Source organism: Drosophila simulans, chromosome 3L, assembly GCF_016746395.2.
Source record: "Drosophila simulans strain w501 chromosome 3L, Prin_Dsim_3.1, whole genome shotgun sequence".
Classification (NCBI taxonomy): Eukaryota; Metazoa; Arthropoda; class Insecta; order Diptera; family Drosophilidae; genus Drosophila; species Drosophila simulans.
In genome coordinates this window covers 12665601-12682763 of record NC_052522.2, presented here as the reverse complement: position 1 = coordinate 12682763, position 17163 = coordinate 12665601, and the positions used below count along the sequence as shown (strand labels likewise).

Here is a 17163-nt window from a genome sequence, read left to right as displayed (position 1 = left end):
CATTTCGAATTCGCGTGAATATATCAACTGTTGCATTCACCCTTTTCAGTAAAATATCCATATCCCTGCCATCAGTTAAACCCTTTTTGTTTGCTGTCTCCTGACAGAGCATTTAACGAGAGCGGGCCATAAATCTTTTCTGGCCAGCAGTCGCCACCTATAGACTGTGCCAAATAGATTGAAATACATTTTCGCTTTTATGTTTCTGGGTTTTCAGGATTCAGGACTGAGGACTCGGGATTTTTTATTTCACAAGGACTTCATTGAGAATTAAAGTGTGCTCCAGTGGGGATTTGGCGCTATCAGAAGTCCTTGTCTGGCCGGCAATTTGTCAGCCAGGCGATAATCTGGCGGAGTGAGGAAGTGAATGCTGAAATCCCAGACATTGTAGGCCCTATATATACAATGCGTGCTCCTTGAAGTGCTCTAATGACCGACATTGTAGGGTGTTTGTTGGGCCCAACAACCGGAGGTTTAACTTCCTATATCCGTGCCTCAGGATTGCGCCGACAAACGTATCCATTCCGATTCTCCTTTGTGAGCCCTTCAATTCAATTGATTTCCAGTAACGAAAGCGATAAAATTGGAGGGCGCAGCACCGTTTCCACACACCCCATATGGATTTATATATAGTGTTTGCTTATATATGTATGTGGCTTGGCCTACAGTATAGACCCATTGTTGCGTGGAGATTTATCATTGATTGAGGCCATGAAATTTACACTTCAAGTGTCTCGGGCAAATGCTTTTCCTATTTTGTCACTTCGGAAACGCAGAAACCCAAAGTGCCCCCTACCTCCAATCAAAATGTGCCCAGTTCATTGAACTGCAAAGTGTAAATCATTTGGGGCTGGCTTTAAAATGCCTTTTGGTGCCCACCGAATTATCAATGGAATGGCATTTTATTGGCACACATTTTTGGGTTAATCCGATTGCCAGCAACAAACAAATCAATTACATATATTTGATTAATTTTCCGTTATTAACTGGATTGTGCAAACAGGTTTAATAATTCGTGAAATTTAATCGGTTATAATGTACACTCGAAGAATTGAGCTCAAGTCACTTTATTTTATAATTTAACTTTTGAGATTGAAAATAACTAAAAAATAAAACTATCTATACAAAATACTGATTCGAGTGCTCATGCTTGAAAGTCTAAAAGTCTAATTCCAGATTTACTTGAGGTTTACATTGAAGCCATCACAAAACTTAATATATCATATACCCTTTTGTGAAGTTGAGGAGCTTCGTCATTTCTGTGATTCAAATGCAGATTACCTAGAGCCCTCAAGCCTTAAAGTTATCCACTGGCAGGAGCACCGCAATGAAACTGAATGATAACAATTTGGTTTGCATGGCAAAGTCGTTTCGAAGCCAAAAGCGGTTGTTACCTCTTCGTTGCTCGTTTCGACGTCTTGCAGCACGCTTGCTCGCTTTTGGTGGTAATCTTTTTACCGCATTTTTGTGGCCCACATGGCTGACGATGGTAGACGTTAGACTGCATCCCGCAACCGCACACCAACATGCCAATTGTGGCCAAGACGGCGGGCCTTTTGGGCGGGCCAGAAAGATGATAAAAAGCGCAGCAGCGAATGCTCCTCGAACACGAAAGCTGAACTGGGTGTTAACCCATTTGGCTAGCAGTTGTTGTTCTGCGGCATGTACATACATATTTTAACAGCCAGGATATAACGCCGAGTTTAGAAGCTTTTCTTCTTGCCACTTGATTGCCCGCAATCATTTCACCTGAACATTGCTCTTTTGGCCACATCCAAAGCACATTTCAAAGAGAATATTCATAAATATATAGTATTTACAATGAAATACTAATATAAGTCGTATAAGTAAAATATAGTGTTTCGCTTTTATTCCATTGCCCTTGCATAATTAGAATCACAATTTTTGAGCAAAAGCATCTACTTTCATGGGACTTCACACTTCCGAGGACAATGGCAAAACCCTTTGAACTCACCTGGCGACGACAGGAAAATAAGGACGAAATTGTCGTTGCTTTTTACGGTTAGGGTTATGAAATGTTCTTAGATGGAGGTATGTATGTGTACATAAATATTCGCACATATTCAAATTGAGGCTGTGAGCCTGGCCGGGGGGTCATCCCCCTCTCACCACTCTTTGTGTGTGGGCTGGCATTTAATGGTTTTATGCCTTTATGGCAGAAACCAATTTATTTGCCCATCCCCTTCCGGTTCCTGCTCCACTTCCTGATCCTCTGGCGTCTTTCGGTCGAGTGGACCAACCTTTAAAGTCAAGTCATAAACAGTAGAATAATAGAATATTAAGAGAAGGGAGCTCCAAGCCTTCGAACATCGTGTGTCCTGTGTTGGAAAAATAGAGGTATGTATGTGGCACTAAAAAAATTAATATGTATTTACAATATTGTATTCCTCAACCTTTAAGTTTGACTTTTATACACAGGAATCATTATTCTTTTTGTCGTACTGCTAGTAATAACAAAAGCTTTTTCCTAAAGAAAAATTTCTTAAGCTTCAAAAGAGAAAAAATTATAATTAGAAAGGTCCTATGACTAATTAAAATGAAAACTTCTTTCCGTTTCCTACAAAGTGTGTCACTTCAAATTGGATTCAATAAGGAAAGCCAAGGGTACTGCTCCAATTTGGCTGAGGTTCTGGTCTTGTAATCGGAAATGGAAATTAGATCACGGGTTGACCAGTTACTAGTGGGAGGCCAGCTAACTAGTTTCGGATTCGGCTTATGGAGAGGACAGGACCCAGTCCCATTAATCAAACACCTCAATCAGGGACGACTACCTGGCCGCACTTTAGCAGTACTCAAAATTCAATTTCGCAACCACAACGGTGCTGTAGATGCGGATGCGAATACGGCTGGGACTTGGTTTTTGGTGACCGGCGGGGTGGGAGACGCTGATGACCTCATTAGCTTCAAGTTGCGGATGATGACTTGTTACGAAGGACACTGACTTGGTCCTTTTCCACTCACTTGCAGTTGCAGTCGCCGAGTGGAGGAGCCCATCCACAGCAAGCCACACACTTTAGCCTACTTAACGACTTTGTTAGCCATAAATTCCGCTGGCCAACAATAAGGATATTGGATGTCAACGTCGTCTTGTCTTGCTGCGAACATACTCCACTGTAATTTCCAGTAAAATGAAACGGAATTTCCTCTTCCACGCTGCGCTTTTCATTCTACATTCCTTGCATTCTCCAATTTTCATATTTTCCTCTTATTTCATTTGAATTGTGTGCACGTATTTTATTCACTTCAGCTTGTTGTTTCGCTTTTTATGCCAGGCCAAAATGGAAACTGGTCAAAGTCAACGAAATTATTGCTCAAATTGAGGATATCCAAATCCAATTTAAGAACGGACTGCAAATAAAGATATAGTTTAAAGAATGCAAGAAGCTTTATATCTAATATATATGCAATAAATCAGAAAGAATACAACACCATTTATTTATTTTTGAATTAATCTGACACAAACGCAAATTGCATTTCGATTAAAGAAACGCCGATTCCAAACAAGGGCGGTCAAAAGATCTTCAATTTTCAATATAAATGAAATTGTTTACAGCATCCTGTAGGTCCTGTATGTCCTGTGTTCCCATTCCCAATCCCATTGGCTCTTACGCACATGTAAATAAACCCGAACATTGTTTATTTTTATATGCCCCTCCATGCATAGCGAAGGATTTGCTGTAAGTTCGGGTAAGGTCCTCGTAGCTCAATCTATATGTATACATAAATATATAGGGTACGTATGTATGTATATAGTTTATCGCCAGGACGGAAGGAAGCAGGACCCACAGCGGGAAATAAATTCAGGCGGTAGCAGGAAATTATTTATATTATATTTTTTATGTATTCTGCACTCTTTTTTTATATATCATTTTATTTGATACATTTCAGTTGGTTTTATAGTACTTTATTTTTTTGTTTGCTTGCCAAATATTTAATATGCATTTTAATCAAAATAAAAAAGAAGGCCCACTGGAGCTGGCCTCCAAACAAGAGGTGGCGATATTAAAATACACACAGAGGCCGAGCGAAAACCCAAATATAAATTATAATTTCCGCTGGCGGCCACACAACACAACATATCCTTCTGCCAGCAATGCCATAAAAAAGAATCCCGACAACATCTGCGCGAAGTGCGTTCAATTATTTGACTTTTTTCGGTTGGTCGCTGGTATCCTTGCTGCTGCTCCTTTTGGCCACTGACCTCACAATTTCCATGGAGCAGATAAACTTTCATCAAGTCTGCGGAAGAAACAAGACAAACAACAACGAAGCAATTTGTTGTATTCCTTGTTTTTGTAACCAATTTGAAGGGAAATGTTATGGCCACTAAGGAAAGTCGTCTGGACTTCGGACCTTGTACTGCACTCCATTTCATGTCCTTAAGCGGTATACGATTGCTACAAGTGCCTTTCAGCTAGCCGAACAGAAAAAAAGCATTTAATTTCCAGGGAATGTGAGGCAAGTTGAAAGTTATATTGTTTCTTGTCGGGAGAATTCATTTGCATAGAAATCAGTTTTTAATTGGTTACTTTTTTTATGTATTTCGTTGTTTTTTTTTTTTAAACTTTTGTTGCATAAGTTGTCCAAACTCGTGTTATGTCAAAGAAGCTTGTTCGATAATTTGTTTTAATTATATTAGACTTTTTAAATAATTCCATTTTCAGCGTAACTATCTAAACGCAGCCAAACCAACTTGTGTTATACTCTTAGTCATATTAAATTATTTAATAAATTATATAAAATCCATACGAAATAGTTTTTTTATTAACCCCTCTGGCATGTGATTATTTGTTATTAATTCTTCCGCCACGTTTTCTTGAAACCCCAACCACAAATTTCCCAACTCTGTGTGCCCCATTTGATGATTACTGTCCAACAGTCTGTGAGGGATACTTGAGCAAATATTGCTTACCGCACAAGGAAGCATAAAAACATAATTTCGGCTTGCCCCATTTCGAATACACCGACACCGACCTAAGCGAGCGGAAAACGGAAAATCGGAAAAACGGAAAAGCGGCAAGGAGCTGGGGCTTGGAAAAGTGGAAAGTGCGCTTCAAATCAGCAAATGGAAATGTATCGAAAGCACTGAATAGAGGGGGCAAATATTCATGATAATGCCAAGGACATAGCTCCACGACGGGAAATGCCATGAAAAAGCCAGCGGAAAATTTAAGAAAATTCTTCACGACAGCCATTTTATGTGCGTTGCGTTGTTTGTATTTCCCGTGTATGTGTATGTGTGTGTGTGTGTGTGTGTGCGTGGCCCAGAAGAAAAAGGATTAAATCAATGTTGTGGAACAAATTGTGTTTTGTGAACGGCATGAAGGTAATGCAGCCGAGCCGTATTTGATATCCCCATTTCTTCCAGCTTTTTTGCGCCCTCGCCAACAAGGCAATCGCATAACGAGGGTATAGCATTTCCCGATTCGAGGCCCCCAACGTGGGCGTGGCCCCGCCCCCGACATGACCACACACGATGTCCCATTTGATTTTGATGGCGTGAAGCCCACACGAGCGTTAATAATCTGAGCACACACACACACACACGAAACTGGCACAGATGGTTGGCAAAAGAATGGGCAAGGACGACTCCTTCATGGAAATTAACTTGTTAGGTTGACAAAATCTGTAGACCTTTTCTTTAAAGATTTATTTAAATTCCAAGATTTATGATGTTTGTTTTTTTTGTTTTTTGCACTAGGTAATAGCTCAAAGGTAATATCTAAATATTTATATAGTAATGCATTTCTGCAAAATTATTTTCAAGAGATTGCACATTCGTTGCAGTGTTGTGACGTGATTTTCACTAATACCAAACTGCAGTTGTGTCACACAACTCACTCAGTCTTTATTGCACTCACTTAAAAGTATGGGCAATCGAACCGCCACCGCCCACATCTAAGTGAGCAGCTCATCCACCTCGAGAAGGGGGCGTGGCAAATGTCCGACAGCCCGGGCCAAATTCGCCACCGAACAGGCATACAGATAGCCATTCTTCAGGTTACCCTTGGCGTTGCTTTTGTGCAGCCAGCTAAGCCATTGCACCTGCTCCTCCACTGGATCGCAGATGATATAGGACTCGTGGATCTGGGCCAGGGTGGCATGTGGGTTATTCACACCCACCAAAGCGATTCCGCGGGTCGGATGGCCCTCGTCGATGAGGACGCGATAGAAGAGCTGGGGCACGGCCACCACACCTATGTTATCGGCATTGGTGGTCAGGTGGAGGACTTTGCTGCCAGCCACCTTCATTTCGCCATAGATGCCCGTATACACAGTGGCCGTGATGCCCGACCGGGCCACATATTGTCGGGTGGAGTCCTCCAGCTTGGACCACTGACCACCATTGAAGCTCTGCCACTGCGGCGCCACGTTCATGTAGTTGAAGCTGCTCTTCTGCTGACTGGCATAGATTAGATCCGCTTTGGCCGTCAAATGTCCGCGGGCCAGGAACAGACCACTCTTCACGTCAATGAGGCCGGGCACCATCAGTTTCTCCTGGCTCTTGTGCGAATAAATTCTGGCCATGTCAAAGCCCGTGAAATGGCCGGCGGTGCTAAACCTCGGGCGTTTCAATTTTTTCTGGAAGTGCACATTCGCCGGTGTCAGTTGATGGTGGGCGTAGTGGGTGCGCAGGTGATTTGGGTCGTGGCACAGCTCCATGGTGGCCACAAATCTGCCATCTCCGGTGTCATAGCCCACGCGATACAAGTACGAGGTGGATGGACTCGGAGTGTTGCTGCCACAACTCCTGTCCAATCGCTCCACGGTGTAGGGCATGGAGTGATTGCAGACAAAGTCGCTGAATTGGATTTTAGCACCCATCCACTCGAAGGTGGTGTCCTGCACGCACTTCACCCGAATGGAGCGCAGCTTCGCATCGAAAGACTCTCCATTTGCGGGCGCGAAGGCATGGCTGCAGTGCAGCTCAATGCTGGCGCCGCGTTGAACCTCCAGGTATCCATCAGCATTGGGCAGCCAGTAGAGATCTGTTCCAGGGCGCAGGTACAGCGGCTGCACTTTATCCGAACGGGGCAGATCCTTTTGCACATCCACTCTGCAGGGAGAACCTAAAATGGGAAGTTAGATGTGTTAAGATGTAGCTAAAAATTCTTGGCATAATTTTAGGCGATGGCATAAAGTTTAAATATTTTAACACAATATTATTGTTATATATACCAATAATAATATATTGTAATATATATATTTTATATATATAATACATTATAATATATATATTTTATATATATAATACATTATAATATATATATACATATATAAATTAAAATATACTATTATAATATATACATATATAAAACAATTATAATATAATAATTTTATTTTCATATATATTGTTAAATATTTAAGTCTTTCTTATTTGAAATTGTAACCAATTTTAAGACCAATTTATTTTTCAGCCATTTGGTGCTATGTATTTTACTTTGTTGAAGCAGGTGACTTTTACATATGTGTAAATAAGATTCGGTAGTTTTTGTTTCTAACAAGTTTTTTTTTTAAAGAAAAACAAACAGCAGACGTTTTTGCATTCGAAAATGTATATTTCATTCCGAATGTGACCACTACAGTCAAACTACTCAAACAAAGCTCAGTCTGCTTTGGATAAACGTATGGTTATTAACTTTTAGGCGACCACTTACCTTGATAAAATATTTCTCCATCGATGTGCAGTCCATCGAGATCTTTGATTATCTGACCCACATCTGGAATGTTTGCGATCGCCTCACGTGCAAGACTCTCTCTCAGAATCAAAACCGCCAAAATCAGGCCGATAAACTGAAGCGTCATTTTGTTGGGTGAAGTCGACCGGCGAAGTTGCTATCTAACCGCCGACTGAATAATTTGTTTGGTGAACAGGTGTTTTTATTTATATTCTCAGTTCGTGCTCTTGTATCTTACTCTCTCTCACGCTCTCTCTCTCTCGCTCTCTTGCTTTGCTTCTTTGTCTTGGAATTCTCTCTGAGAATAAAGATAATACTATTGGATTATTTGTATTTTCTTAATACTTCCGAGTTCTTTCTATCTATATACCTATATACATATGTACATAGGTATGTAAATGTAGGTCTAGGTCTCATTAAGTTCTTTGCTTTTTTCGATCCCTTTTCTTTACAGAGCTAAAACAAAAAGTGATTTATCTCGCGAATGATGTATCTCAATAATTTACATAAATATGCCAAGATGAATCGTCAATTATAATTGACATTTTTCTTAATTAATAATCGAAAAAAAAAATCTATTATTAAATGACCTATGGCTAACGATCAAAGTACAATGTATGTACATATTATATTCATTTAGCTAGATATATTTGTAAATGCAAAAAAACAATGTATTTCGGGGATCATTTAATTGAAATCTAACCGTATGAGTTGTAATCGTTGTAATTGTTATTATTGCCAGTATTGTTATTGTAATTCGGGTAGTTATTATTGTTGTTGTTATAATTGTTATAGTCGTAGTTCGGTCGTGCAGTAGTGTACGTGTTGTAGGGATTGTAATTGTTGTAGGTGGGATAAGCCCCATTTGCTCCGTAATATGGATTTGGATTCACGCCCGTACCCGTGCCTGCCCCAATGCCCATTGGCAGGATTACCAAGGGCTCCACAATTATGCTGGTACCACCCATAGTTCCACCTCCCTGGGGCATCATTGGCATCATGGGCATGGCACCTGGCATGGGTCCAGGCATCGGCTGTCCCATGTACGGTTGTCCCATGTAAGGTTGTCCCATATACGAGGGATAATACGCACGTCCCGGAGCTGGTACATTCATTGGAACAGGTCCAGGATACGGCATCGCTCCTGGCATTGGCATTCCTCCTGGCATGGGACGCATAGGAATCTGTCGTGCCGATCGATTGTGAAATTGTGAGAATGTCGCATCTAAATTCATCTCGGGATCCGTCATCGTTTCCCCCAGAGAAGCTGACAAATATATGTAATAGCTGTTAATTTTAGGAACAACGAACTTGAAAGTGATGAAATAATGTTCGGAAGGAATCCATCCGGTGCTGAGTAGCCTTGGAATTCTTAAGATCCGCCCGAAAAGGGTAAGTTAATATTGTAATTATAGGTACTATAACTGGGTGGGTACGGATTGTAAAATGATGGAGGGGAGTTCCCAGCGGAACGTCCATTATAGCTCATATACGTTGGATAGGACATCCCTACTGAGAAGTAGAGCCCAGGATTGGCCGAGTTGGGTTGTCCTTGCATGGCATATTGCCGGTTGGCCTGGTATTGAATTGCGTACTGTGGATTGGGCTGAGGTGGAATCACATATTGTGGTGCAACTTGACGCGGCTGCTGCATTGGAAACGGTGGGCGAGGTGGTGGATACCCGGGTGGCATTGGAGCTGGCATCCCCACAGGCTGATAAGGCATTTGTGGCGTTCGCCGGAAACGGTGCAAAACTGGTGAAGATATAGAAACGCAAAAAAGGTTGATAGTAGATCCTATATTTATTATTTGCACATAACTAAAGCTCCTGGTCTTTTAGCCAGCTAATGTGAGGTAGATTAAATAGTTATTGGTTGATGAGGGATTAGCTGATCTAGCCAGGGGGTATCCATATTGGCCATATGAACTTGACCGCACTTTGGGATAGCAGTTATAGTAGCATGGTGGAGTTGGAGGAACTAATTGTGGCCCATTGGCCGATCGTTGTTGCGGATAAGAAGGCAATCCTGCTCCCGAATTCGGATAACCAGGATAAGTGCAGGAATATGGGTAGAGGGGACTGACGGTACAGGGGCGACTTTGCCCTCGATTCAGCCAAGGATTTGGCTGCTGAGGTTGCTGGGAACCATCTTGAACAATAACCAAAACATTAGCCTGCCGTTGGCCTGCATGGGTGGCAAATGTATCGGTGTTACTGAAATCGGTCAGCAGTTCAAAGTCACTATCCCTATTATTCCGATTGCGACTCGTGGGGGTGCTGGGTATGATGATGCTGTTTCGGGTGTTGGCAGTGGTCTGTGTAGTGTCGATGGTGAAATCGCTGGCCAGCTGATCTGAAACGGATCAGTTAAAAAGGGCCAGATTTCAGTGTGAATGAAGGGGATATCCGATGAAAAAACAATCTTACACGAACCTGATTGGCACTCCGGATAGGTTCCACATTGCTCTCCTTCTTGCTGATCGGGGTTTTCGCAGGGAACTCTGGATACAATGCATTTTTTACCAGATATACAGGCAATATCCTCACAATTGAGTCCAAATTCTGTATCGGTAGTGAGGAATTTTTTAGATTTAATCCTTCATCCTGTTCGCTGACTTACTTCTGTATCCTTGGACAACAACTGCCGTGGCTAATATTAAATATATACCAAATAGTTCCATTTCCTATTGTAAAATTGCGAAACTAACTAAATTCTTTTCCCTAAAACCCTCATATTTATATCATTTGAATATTCATGCTTGATGCGTTGCGATAATGATTATTTGCAAAATTAAATCACCGAAATATGATGATTATTGTTCTGACTCTTTCTAACATAAATAAAATTCCATTAAACAGTGCTAATTGAATATTTTTTTATGGCTGTTTAAATTGTACATTACTATATATTAAAATTTACACGATTAATAAGTTACTGACTTAATATTTCAGCAGTAGGTTAGCCGAATAGAACTATCTATTAAACGGTCTTTGAACTACGCCTTGAACAGGGGTAAATAAACATTGCTTAACAAAATAATACACACTTTCAACCTTGATAGATATTACTGATTAATTGAAACGAATTTTAATTGTCATAGACCGCATTGTTGAATTCACAACAATCCTAAGTGAATGATTATTCGACCAATATAAATCAAGACACCAATTTTGGTTTCTATCTGCTTCATTTTCGGTTAATACCTTTTGTTTACTCCCTGATAAGTCCATTATAATTATTAACCAAGCAGGCGTATACTTCATACGTTCTGCGACGATTGTGTTGCGATAAGATAAACAAAAGAAACCGCACAAGTAATACAAGGTATTTCCTTAGCGTCGATAAGCAATGTGAAAGTCACTGCCATGGGGACTTCGATTCGGGCCAAGGGACTGCCTCTTGGGCTACTGGAACAGCAGAAAAAATTAAGGTTTTGGAAAACGTGCGGCACGTGAGCAAATAGTCCGATGGCAGGGTAAATAAATAGCTCTACCCCGGCCATAAACGATAACGTCAAGCGTTTGATAACCTTACTCTTATCAATATGTCCAACATGCAATAAAATCCAAAGCGAACAAAAGCTAAACGTGATTTCCCTGTTTTATGGCCCATGAGAACTGAATTTAAACGTGCCTTAAAGCATTTTCTTAGGGGCTTCCCTTCAATAAAAACCTGTTTGCTATAAGATTATCTTTTTATTGGTTTTAAATTAAGAAATTCGTTATTTTTTTGGAATTTGCACACACCCACAAAATCTGGTATTAAACACCCAGGACTCCATCGACATACAGATCTTGTAAGGGTAGGTCTTTCACCACTGCAGTAAAGTCCTCCACAGTACAGGCATATGAATAGCCCCTCTTTAGGTCCTCTTTGGTCCAACTGACCCAACTCAGTTGGGCGCCAATATCCTGGCAGATGATATAGTCCTTTTCGATTTGCTCTATGGTGGCATGTGGATTGTTAACTCCAAGCAGAACGATGCCATTTCTGCTCTCGCGATCGATAATCACGCGGAAGTACAACTTTGGCACTGGAATTAGACCATTGTTGTTTTCATCAAAGTCCAAATAGAGCTCCCTTTCAATGCCATTTATATCCGGCAGGGTGGACACACCCCATGTGCCCGTATAGCAATCCACTGTGATGTTTTCATCCGCCACAAACTTCCTCACACTATCCTCGATTCGTTCCCAGTTTCCGCCATTAAAGGTCTGCCACTGAGGTGCCGCATTCACAAAGAAGAAGCTCGCCTGTTGAGCGGCCCCAAAGACAAAGTCGGTCTTTGCGGAAAGGTGACCCCGAGCCAGATAGACATTACCAGTGGTGTTGAAGTAGGGTGAGGCATCCATGCCCAAAATCTCGGAAACCGTGATATTCTGTTGAACTTGGGTGTACAAAGTGTTCACATCCTTGCCTCCGTAAAAGTCGCCGGGTATAAAGGATGGCCTGGAGACAGATCGCTGGTATTGGTCACTTCCGGGGTACAAAACATGATGCACATAGCGGGTGACCTCGCTCAGTTCATCGTGACACACGTCATAGGTCTGCAGGAAGTCATCGCTCGAGGAGGATGACAGCTGGAATCCCACTTCAAGCAGATCAGTACCACCATTGCAAGGACGACCAGCGCGACGAGCAGTGTATGTTGGCCAGGAAGTGCAGACAAAGTCCTGCAGCTGATACAAACTGCCCATTGCCAGGATGCTCTGCTGTTGCCAGCATGTTGAATTGACGAATGTATAACCAGAGAAGAGTCCACTGAAGGACTTGATGCAGTGGAACTCAAGGGCTTCCCCATGTTTTAGCTGAACTACTCCTTCTTGATTCGGTTCCAAATACCTCGCATGACCCAATTCACTCCTGACTACAAATAAAGGAGCCGGATCCTTGAGATCACCGTTCACTTTAAAGCTGCACACTTCATTGTCCAAGATCTGGTTAGTCAAACCAAGAATTCCTGTTGTTTGTAGTTGATCTGTGGGCAAATCCTTAACCACTTCGATGAAATCTTCTACAGAGCACGCATAGGAGTAGCCCTTCTGAAGGTTTGCCTTGTCCCAGTCCAACCAATCGATTTGCGCTCCCACATCCTCACAGATCACATAATCCTCGAGGGTCTCCGTCAAAGTTATATGTGGATTGTTGACCACAATTAAAACTACTCCCTTGCGACTTTCCTGATCGATAACAATGCGATAGAGGATCTTAGCTACTGGCAGTTGTTTGGTCTCAGCATTCAGATACAAAGGTGTCTGGACACCTTGTGAATTGGGTAGAGTTGAGATATCATAGCTGCCGGCATGTACACTCACATTTAGTGCCTCATCCGCCACAAATTGCCTCAAACTTGATTCCACTGCAAGCCAATTTCCAATATTGATGCTTCTCCATTGAGGAACTGCGTTGACATAGAAGTGGGTTGCTCTTTGGGCGGAACTATGAACGAAATCAAGACGAGCAGCCAGCTGTCCTCTGGTCAGATAGAGATCCTTAGTGCTGTCGAAGTACTGACTGGCATCTAATCCCAGGGCCGTACTAAATGCATCCAGCTGGTTCGATTGGCCATATAGAACATTGACATCTTCGCCGCTATAGAAATCACCTCGGAGATAGCCCGGTTGAGCAACACCCTTTTGGTAAGCCACATTGCCCGGAGTCAGTTCGTAGCGAGCGTATCTGGAGATCTGCTCCTGCTGATCGTAGCAGAGCTCGACATGGCTAAGAAAACCGGCAGCCACATCGAAGCCGATTTGCACCACATCCGTACCACCAGCGCAGGATTGTCCCGATCGGACTGCCGCATAGGTGGGCCAACTCTGGCAGACGAATCCTCGAATATTGACCTGCTGACCTTCGGCCTCGTACAATTGATCACCAACACAACGAGCGGTCAGAGCTGTATACCTATTAAATGGTGATACCAGAGCTCCAGTGCAGTGCAGATCAATGGAAGAGCCTTCTTCCACGGTGTAAAGCCCACTTTCATCGGGTACCAGCCAGCTGAGAGCTCCTTGCGGTGTTAGTAGTGGAGCAGGGTCCTTGAGATCACCATTTGTACTAAATCTACAGGGATTGGCAATTGGATTGGCAGTAGTCACCGGAGGACTTGAAGTAGAGGTAGACGTTGCAGATGTTGAAGTAGATTCTTCGGTTGATGAAGTTGGTTGTGAAGTGGTAGGGGAAGGTGTAGTTGAAGTAGGTTCCAGAGTGGTAGACGAGCTTGGTTCTGTTGTGGGTGTAACTGTGGAGGTGGGTGGTTCAGTTGTAGGTGTAACTGTGGAGGTAGGTGGTTCAGTGGTGGATGTAACTGTGGAGGTAGGTGGTTCAGTGGTAGGTGAAGCGGTAGATGAGCTTGGCTCTTCGGTGGTAGAAGAAACGCTAGTGGAACTAGGTGTAGGATCAGTGGTTGATGGGACTTCGGTGCTCGTACTTGTGCTCGGCTCTTCAGTAGTTGTGGAACTTTCGGTTGTCGAAGGCTCAACAGTGGTCACGTCGTCCAATCCAAGGATACCATTTGTGTGCAGGTCCTCCAGCGGCAAGTCCTTAACCACTTCGATGAAATCCTCTACAGAGCAAGCATAGGAATAACCCTCGTGCAGATCTTCTTTGTACCAAGTTAACCAGCTTAGCTGATGGCCAATATCCTTGCATAGTATGTAGTCCTTTTGGATTTGCTCCAGTGTCAGATAGGGATTATTAATGCCTATTAGCACAATGCCTTCGCGAGTCACCCGATCGATGACCACACGGAAATAAATCTTGGGCACTGGGATCAAGCCATTGTTGTTCTCATCGAAGTCCAGATATAGCTCCCTCTCAATGCCGTCCACATCGGGAAGGGTTGAAACACCCCAAGTGCCTGTATAGCAATCAGTGGTGAGATTACGATCGGCCACGAATTTCCGAACACTAGTCTCCACTCTCTCCCAGTTGCCTCCGTTGAAGGTCTGCCATTGAGGTGCCACATTGATGAACAGGAATGTCGAGTGCTGAGCCGCCCCGAAGATCTGATCCGTTTTGGCGATCATATGTCCCCGAGCCAGGATGCGGTTATCACTAAAGTTGAAGTAAGGTGAGGCATCCAGACCGAGTATGTTACTGATTGTGATGTTCTGCTGTACTTGAGTGTACTTGGTATTCACATCCCTTCCGCCATAGAAATCGAGTTCGATAAAGTTGGGTCGCGCCACTCCATGCTGATAATCGTAGCTCGATGGATAGAGCACGTGGTGAACATATCGCGTGGCTTCCGCCTCGGCATCGTGGCACAGTTCATAGCTCTGCAGGAAGCCTCCATCCTCCACCTCGAATCCTACCTGGACGAGATCTGTGCCTCCATTGCAATCCTTACCTGACCGAAGGGCAGTAAATATGGGCCAGGCGGTACAGGAAAAGTTGGCAAACGGATAGATTAAATCATCGACCAGAAAGTACTTATTCTGCAGACACGTAGCCGTCACCTGCCATCGATTTACGAATGGAGCTGCAAATCCTACTCCCGGGCAGAACATATCCAAAAGTTCGCCATTGACCAGACGCACTGTGTCCGTGGGATCTGGCACAATAATTTCGTAGGAATTGTGTCGCGAAAAGAGAGGAGCAGGATCGTTTAGGTCTCCGTTCACCTTAAATTCACAATCTCCGCGCACTGTTACACCTTCATCGCCTTCGGCGAGAGATTCCGGCAGGATTCGAGGCAATCTTCCGGATACCTTTACTGCACCGCTGGCGACCAACAGCGCCAGGATAAAAATAGAGCAGCGATTGCTCCACATTGCTACGATTCAGCGAACGTAATGCCAAATGTGGGACATGCGTAGTTCCCTCTTATATGGACTGCTTATCGCGTAGATTACGTCTTTTATTGTGGCCGATTAAAAATAAAGCCATAAATATCACAAAATTGGTAACCTAACACAAATACAATCAATGCTTGGCTAAAGATAACGTCAATAACCTTTTCAAAGCCACTTAATGTGATCACGTATAAATTAATTTTCTATTCTCTAACTTAATTTTTGATTGTAAAATATTTTAATGCCTCTTCACCAACTAAATTTGTGTTTACATTCATTTCAAGTGCAATGTCCATTGAGGAAATTATCTATAAAGTTTTTCGCTACCATGTTATCTTAGCTTGATATTCGTTAATAATAGTAAGTTCCTGGCCATTAAGATTCTTATCGTGTGCCATTCATTAACCTATAAACCGAAGAAATTAGTCAGACGTAATAAGCCATAATCTATTTACCATAAAGTTAATTGCAAAGAGCTTTCACTTGATGTTGTATTTCTATTGTTAGTGGTTAATAATAAATTAATTGAATATGGGATTAATATACAATCGCATAATAAAAGTAATAAAAGGAAACGCATTAAGTTAAATGACATTTTTAGAAATTAAAAGGAAAGCCTAAGAAATAATATTTCTTCGAAAGATTTGAATTTTCATTGATGAATACACATCCTTACGTGTCACATATACTATGAATTAATTAACTTATTAAGCTAAAGCAACATTTGTTATTGAAAGCTAAAATGCACTCAATCAGCATCAACGGCAGACCAAGAACGGAAGCATTCATACTGACCAAATCAAATAAATGTTGGGTCAACTGATGGCCACTGCCGAGTGGTCAGCCATACTACATATACATACATATATATAAAAACCTATATGTACATGACCACTGACTAATTTGCAGCACTGTTCGTGCGTGTGAATTTCGGCAATCGTATAGTCGAGATTCCTTTGGCCATTGGATGTCTGTTTCTGTTCTCCGGAAACGAACAAAAAGCTGCATGTAAAACAAATCATTAGGTAATTGAATTTGGTTAGGAAAAATACAATTTATTCGCATTCGCAGCTGACAGCTGCTACGCACAGAAGGCCTGTCAATGAAATGCAATATATGTGTAGACAAATGTCATGCGAATTGAATGGCAATGTTGCTATCAAATTATGTGCAGGAGAAAAATTAAGCTAAGCAAATAGAAAACGAAATATTCGTACCAAATCAGTCACAAGCAGCAAATTAAATACTCTTCAGAAACGTTTTGCGTAGTAGATAATGATGGTGTTCCTTAAAGAATACTAGCTTTTTAAATGTTTAAACTATTACATTTTCATTTGCATTTTTGGCTTACATTTGAGTCATTAACTTTCTTATCGTACAAATTTAAATGACCAATAATATATGTTATTCACCAGGCTTCATTCGGCATATGCACAATGACAATGTCGTGTAATTGTCATAATTTCCAATATGCAAATTTGCTGTCGCATTTTTTTGCTGGCATGGACATGCCAACAAGAGACTCGCATTAATCAATTACAATGCTGGGCTAGGTGCTAGTTTGGTGCATGAACGTGACAATTCGGGCATAAATTCTGATTTTCAATAATTTATGGCAACTAATGGGAAACACGTGGCGTATGCGCAATATTAGATGGGCT

The 17163-nt window shown here is 42.1% G+C and overlaps 3 protein-coding genes across 5 annotated transcripts; all 3 read right to left on the bottom strand.

Annotated features, from left to right (window-relative positions):
• Positions 1 to 5844: 5844 nt before the first annotated feature.
• LOC6737885 lies at positions 5845 to 7877 on the bottom strand. The gene is made up of 2 exons (XM_002084677.4): positions 7680 to 7877; positions 5845 to 7091 (listed from the first exon to the last, which is right to left on the bottom strand). The coding sequence occupies exons 1-2, from the start codon at positions 7825 to 7827 to the stop codon at positions 5920 to 5922; spliced, it is 1320 nt and encodes a 439-aa protein (XP_002084713.1). The 5' UTR covers positions 7828 to 7877; the 3' UTR covers positions 5845 to 5919.
• A 509-nt stretch (positions 7878 to 8386) lies between these two features.
• LOC27209223 (putative uncharacterized protein DDB_G0277255) lies at positions 8387 to 10553 on the bottom strand. 3 transcript variants are annotated; one of them, XM_039293331.2, is made up of 3 exons: positions 10323 to 10553; positions 10136 to 10264; positions 8387 to 8967 (listed from the first exon to the last, which is right to left on the bottom strand). In XM_039293331.2, exons 1-3 carry the CDS (start codon positions 10381 to 10383, stop codon positions 8399 to 8401), a joined length of 759 nt encoding a protein of 252 aa, XP_039149265.1. In that variant the 5' UTR covers positions 10384 to 10553; the 3' UTR covers positions 8387 to 8398. The 3 variants fall into 3 exon arrangements, with proteins under 3 accessions (XP_039149265.1, XP_016031667.1, XP_016031668.1); XM_016184689.3 differs by lacking the exon at positions 8387 to 8967 and adding an exon at positions 9073 to 9455; XM_016184690.2 differs by lacking the exon at positions 8387 to 8967 and adding an exon at positions 9371 to 10055 and having other exon boundaries at positions 10323 to 10410.
• Positions 10554 to 11384: 831 nt separating this feature from the next.
• On the bottom strand, positions 11385 to 15531 carry LOC6737883. The gene has a single exon (XM_002084675.4). It carries the CDS (start codon positions 15479 to 15481, stop codon positions 11465 to 11467), a length of 4017 nt encoding a protein of 1338 aa, XP_002084711.1. The 5' UTR covers positions 15482 to 15531; the 3' UTR covers positions 11385 to 11464.
• Positions 15532 to 17163: the final 1632 nt, after the last annotated feature.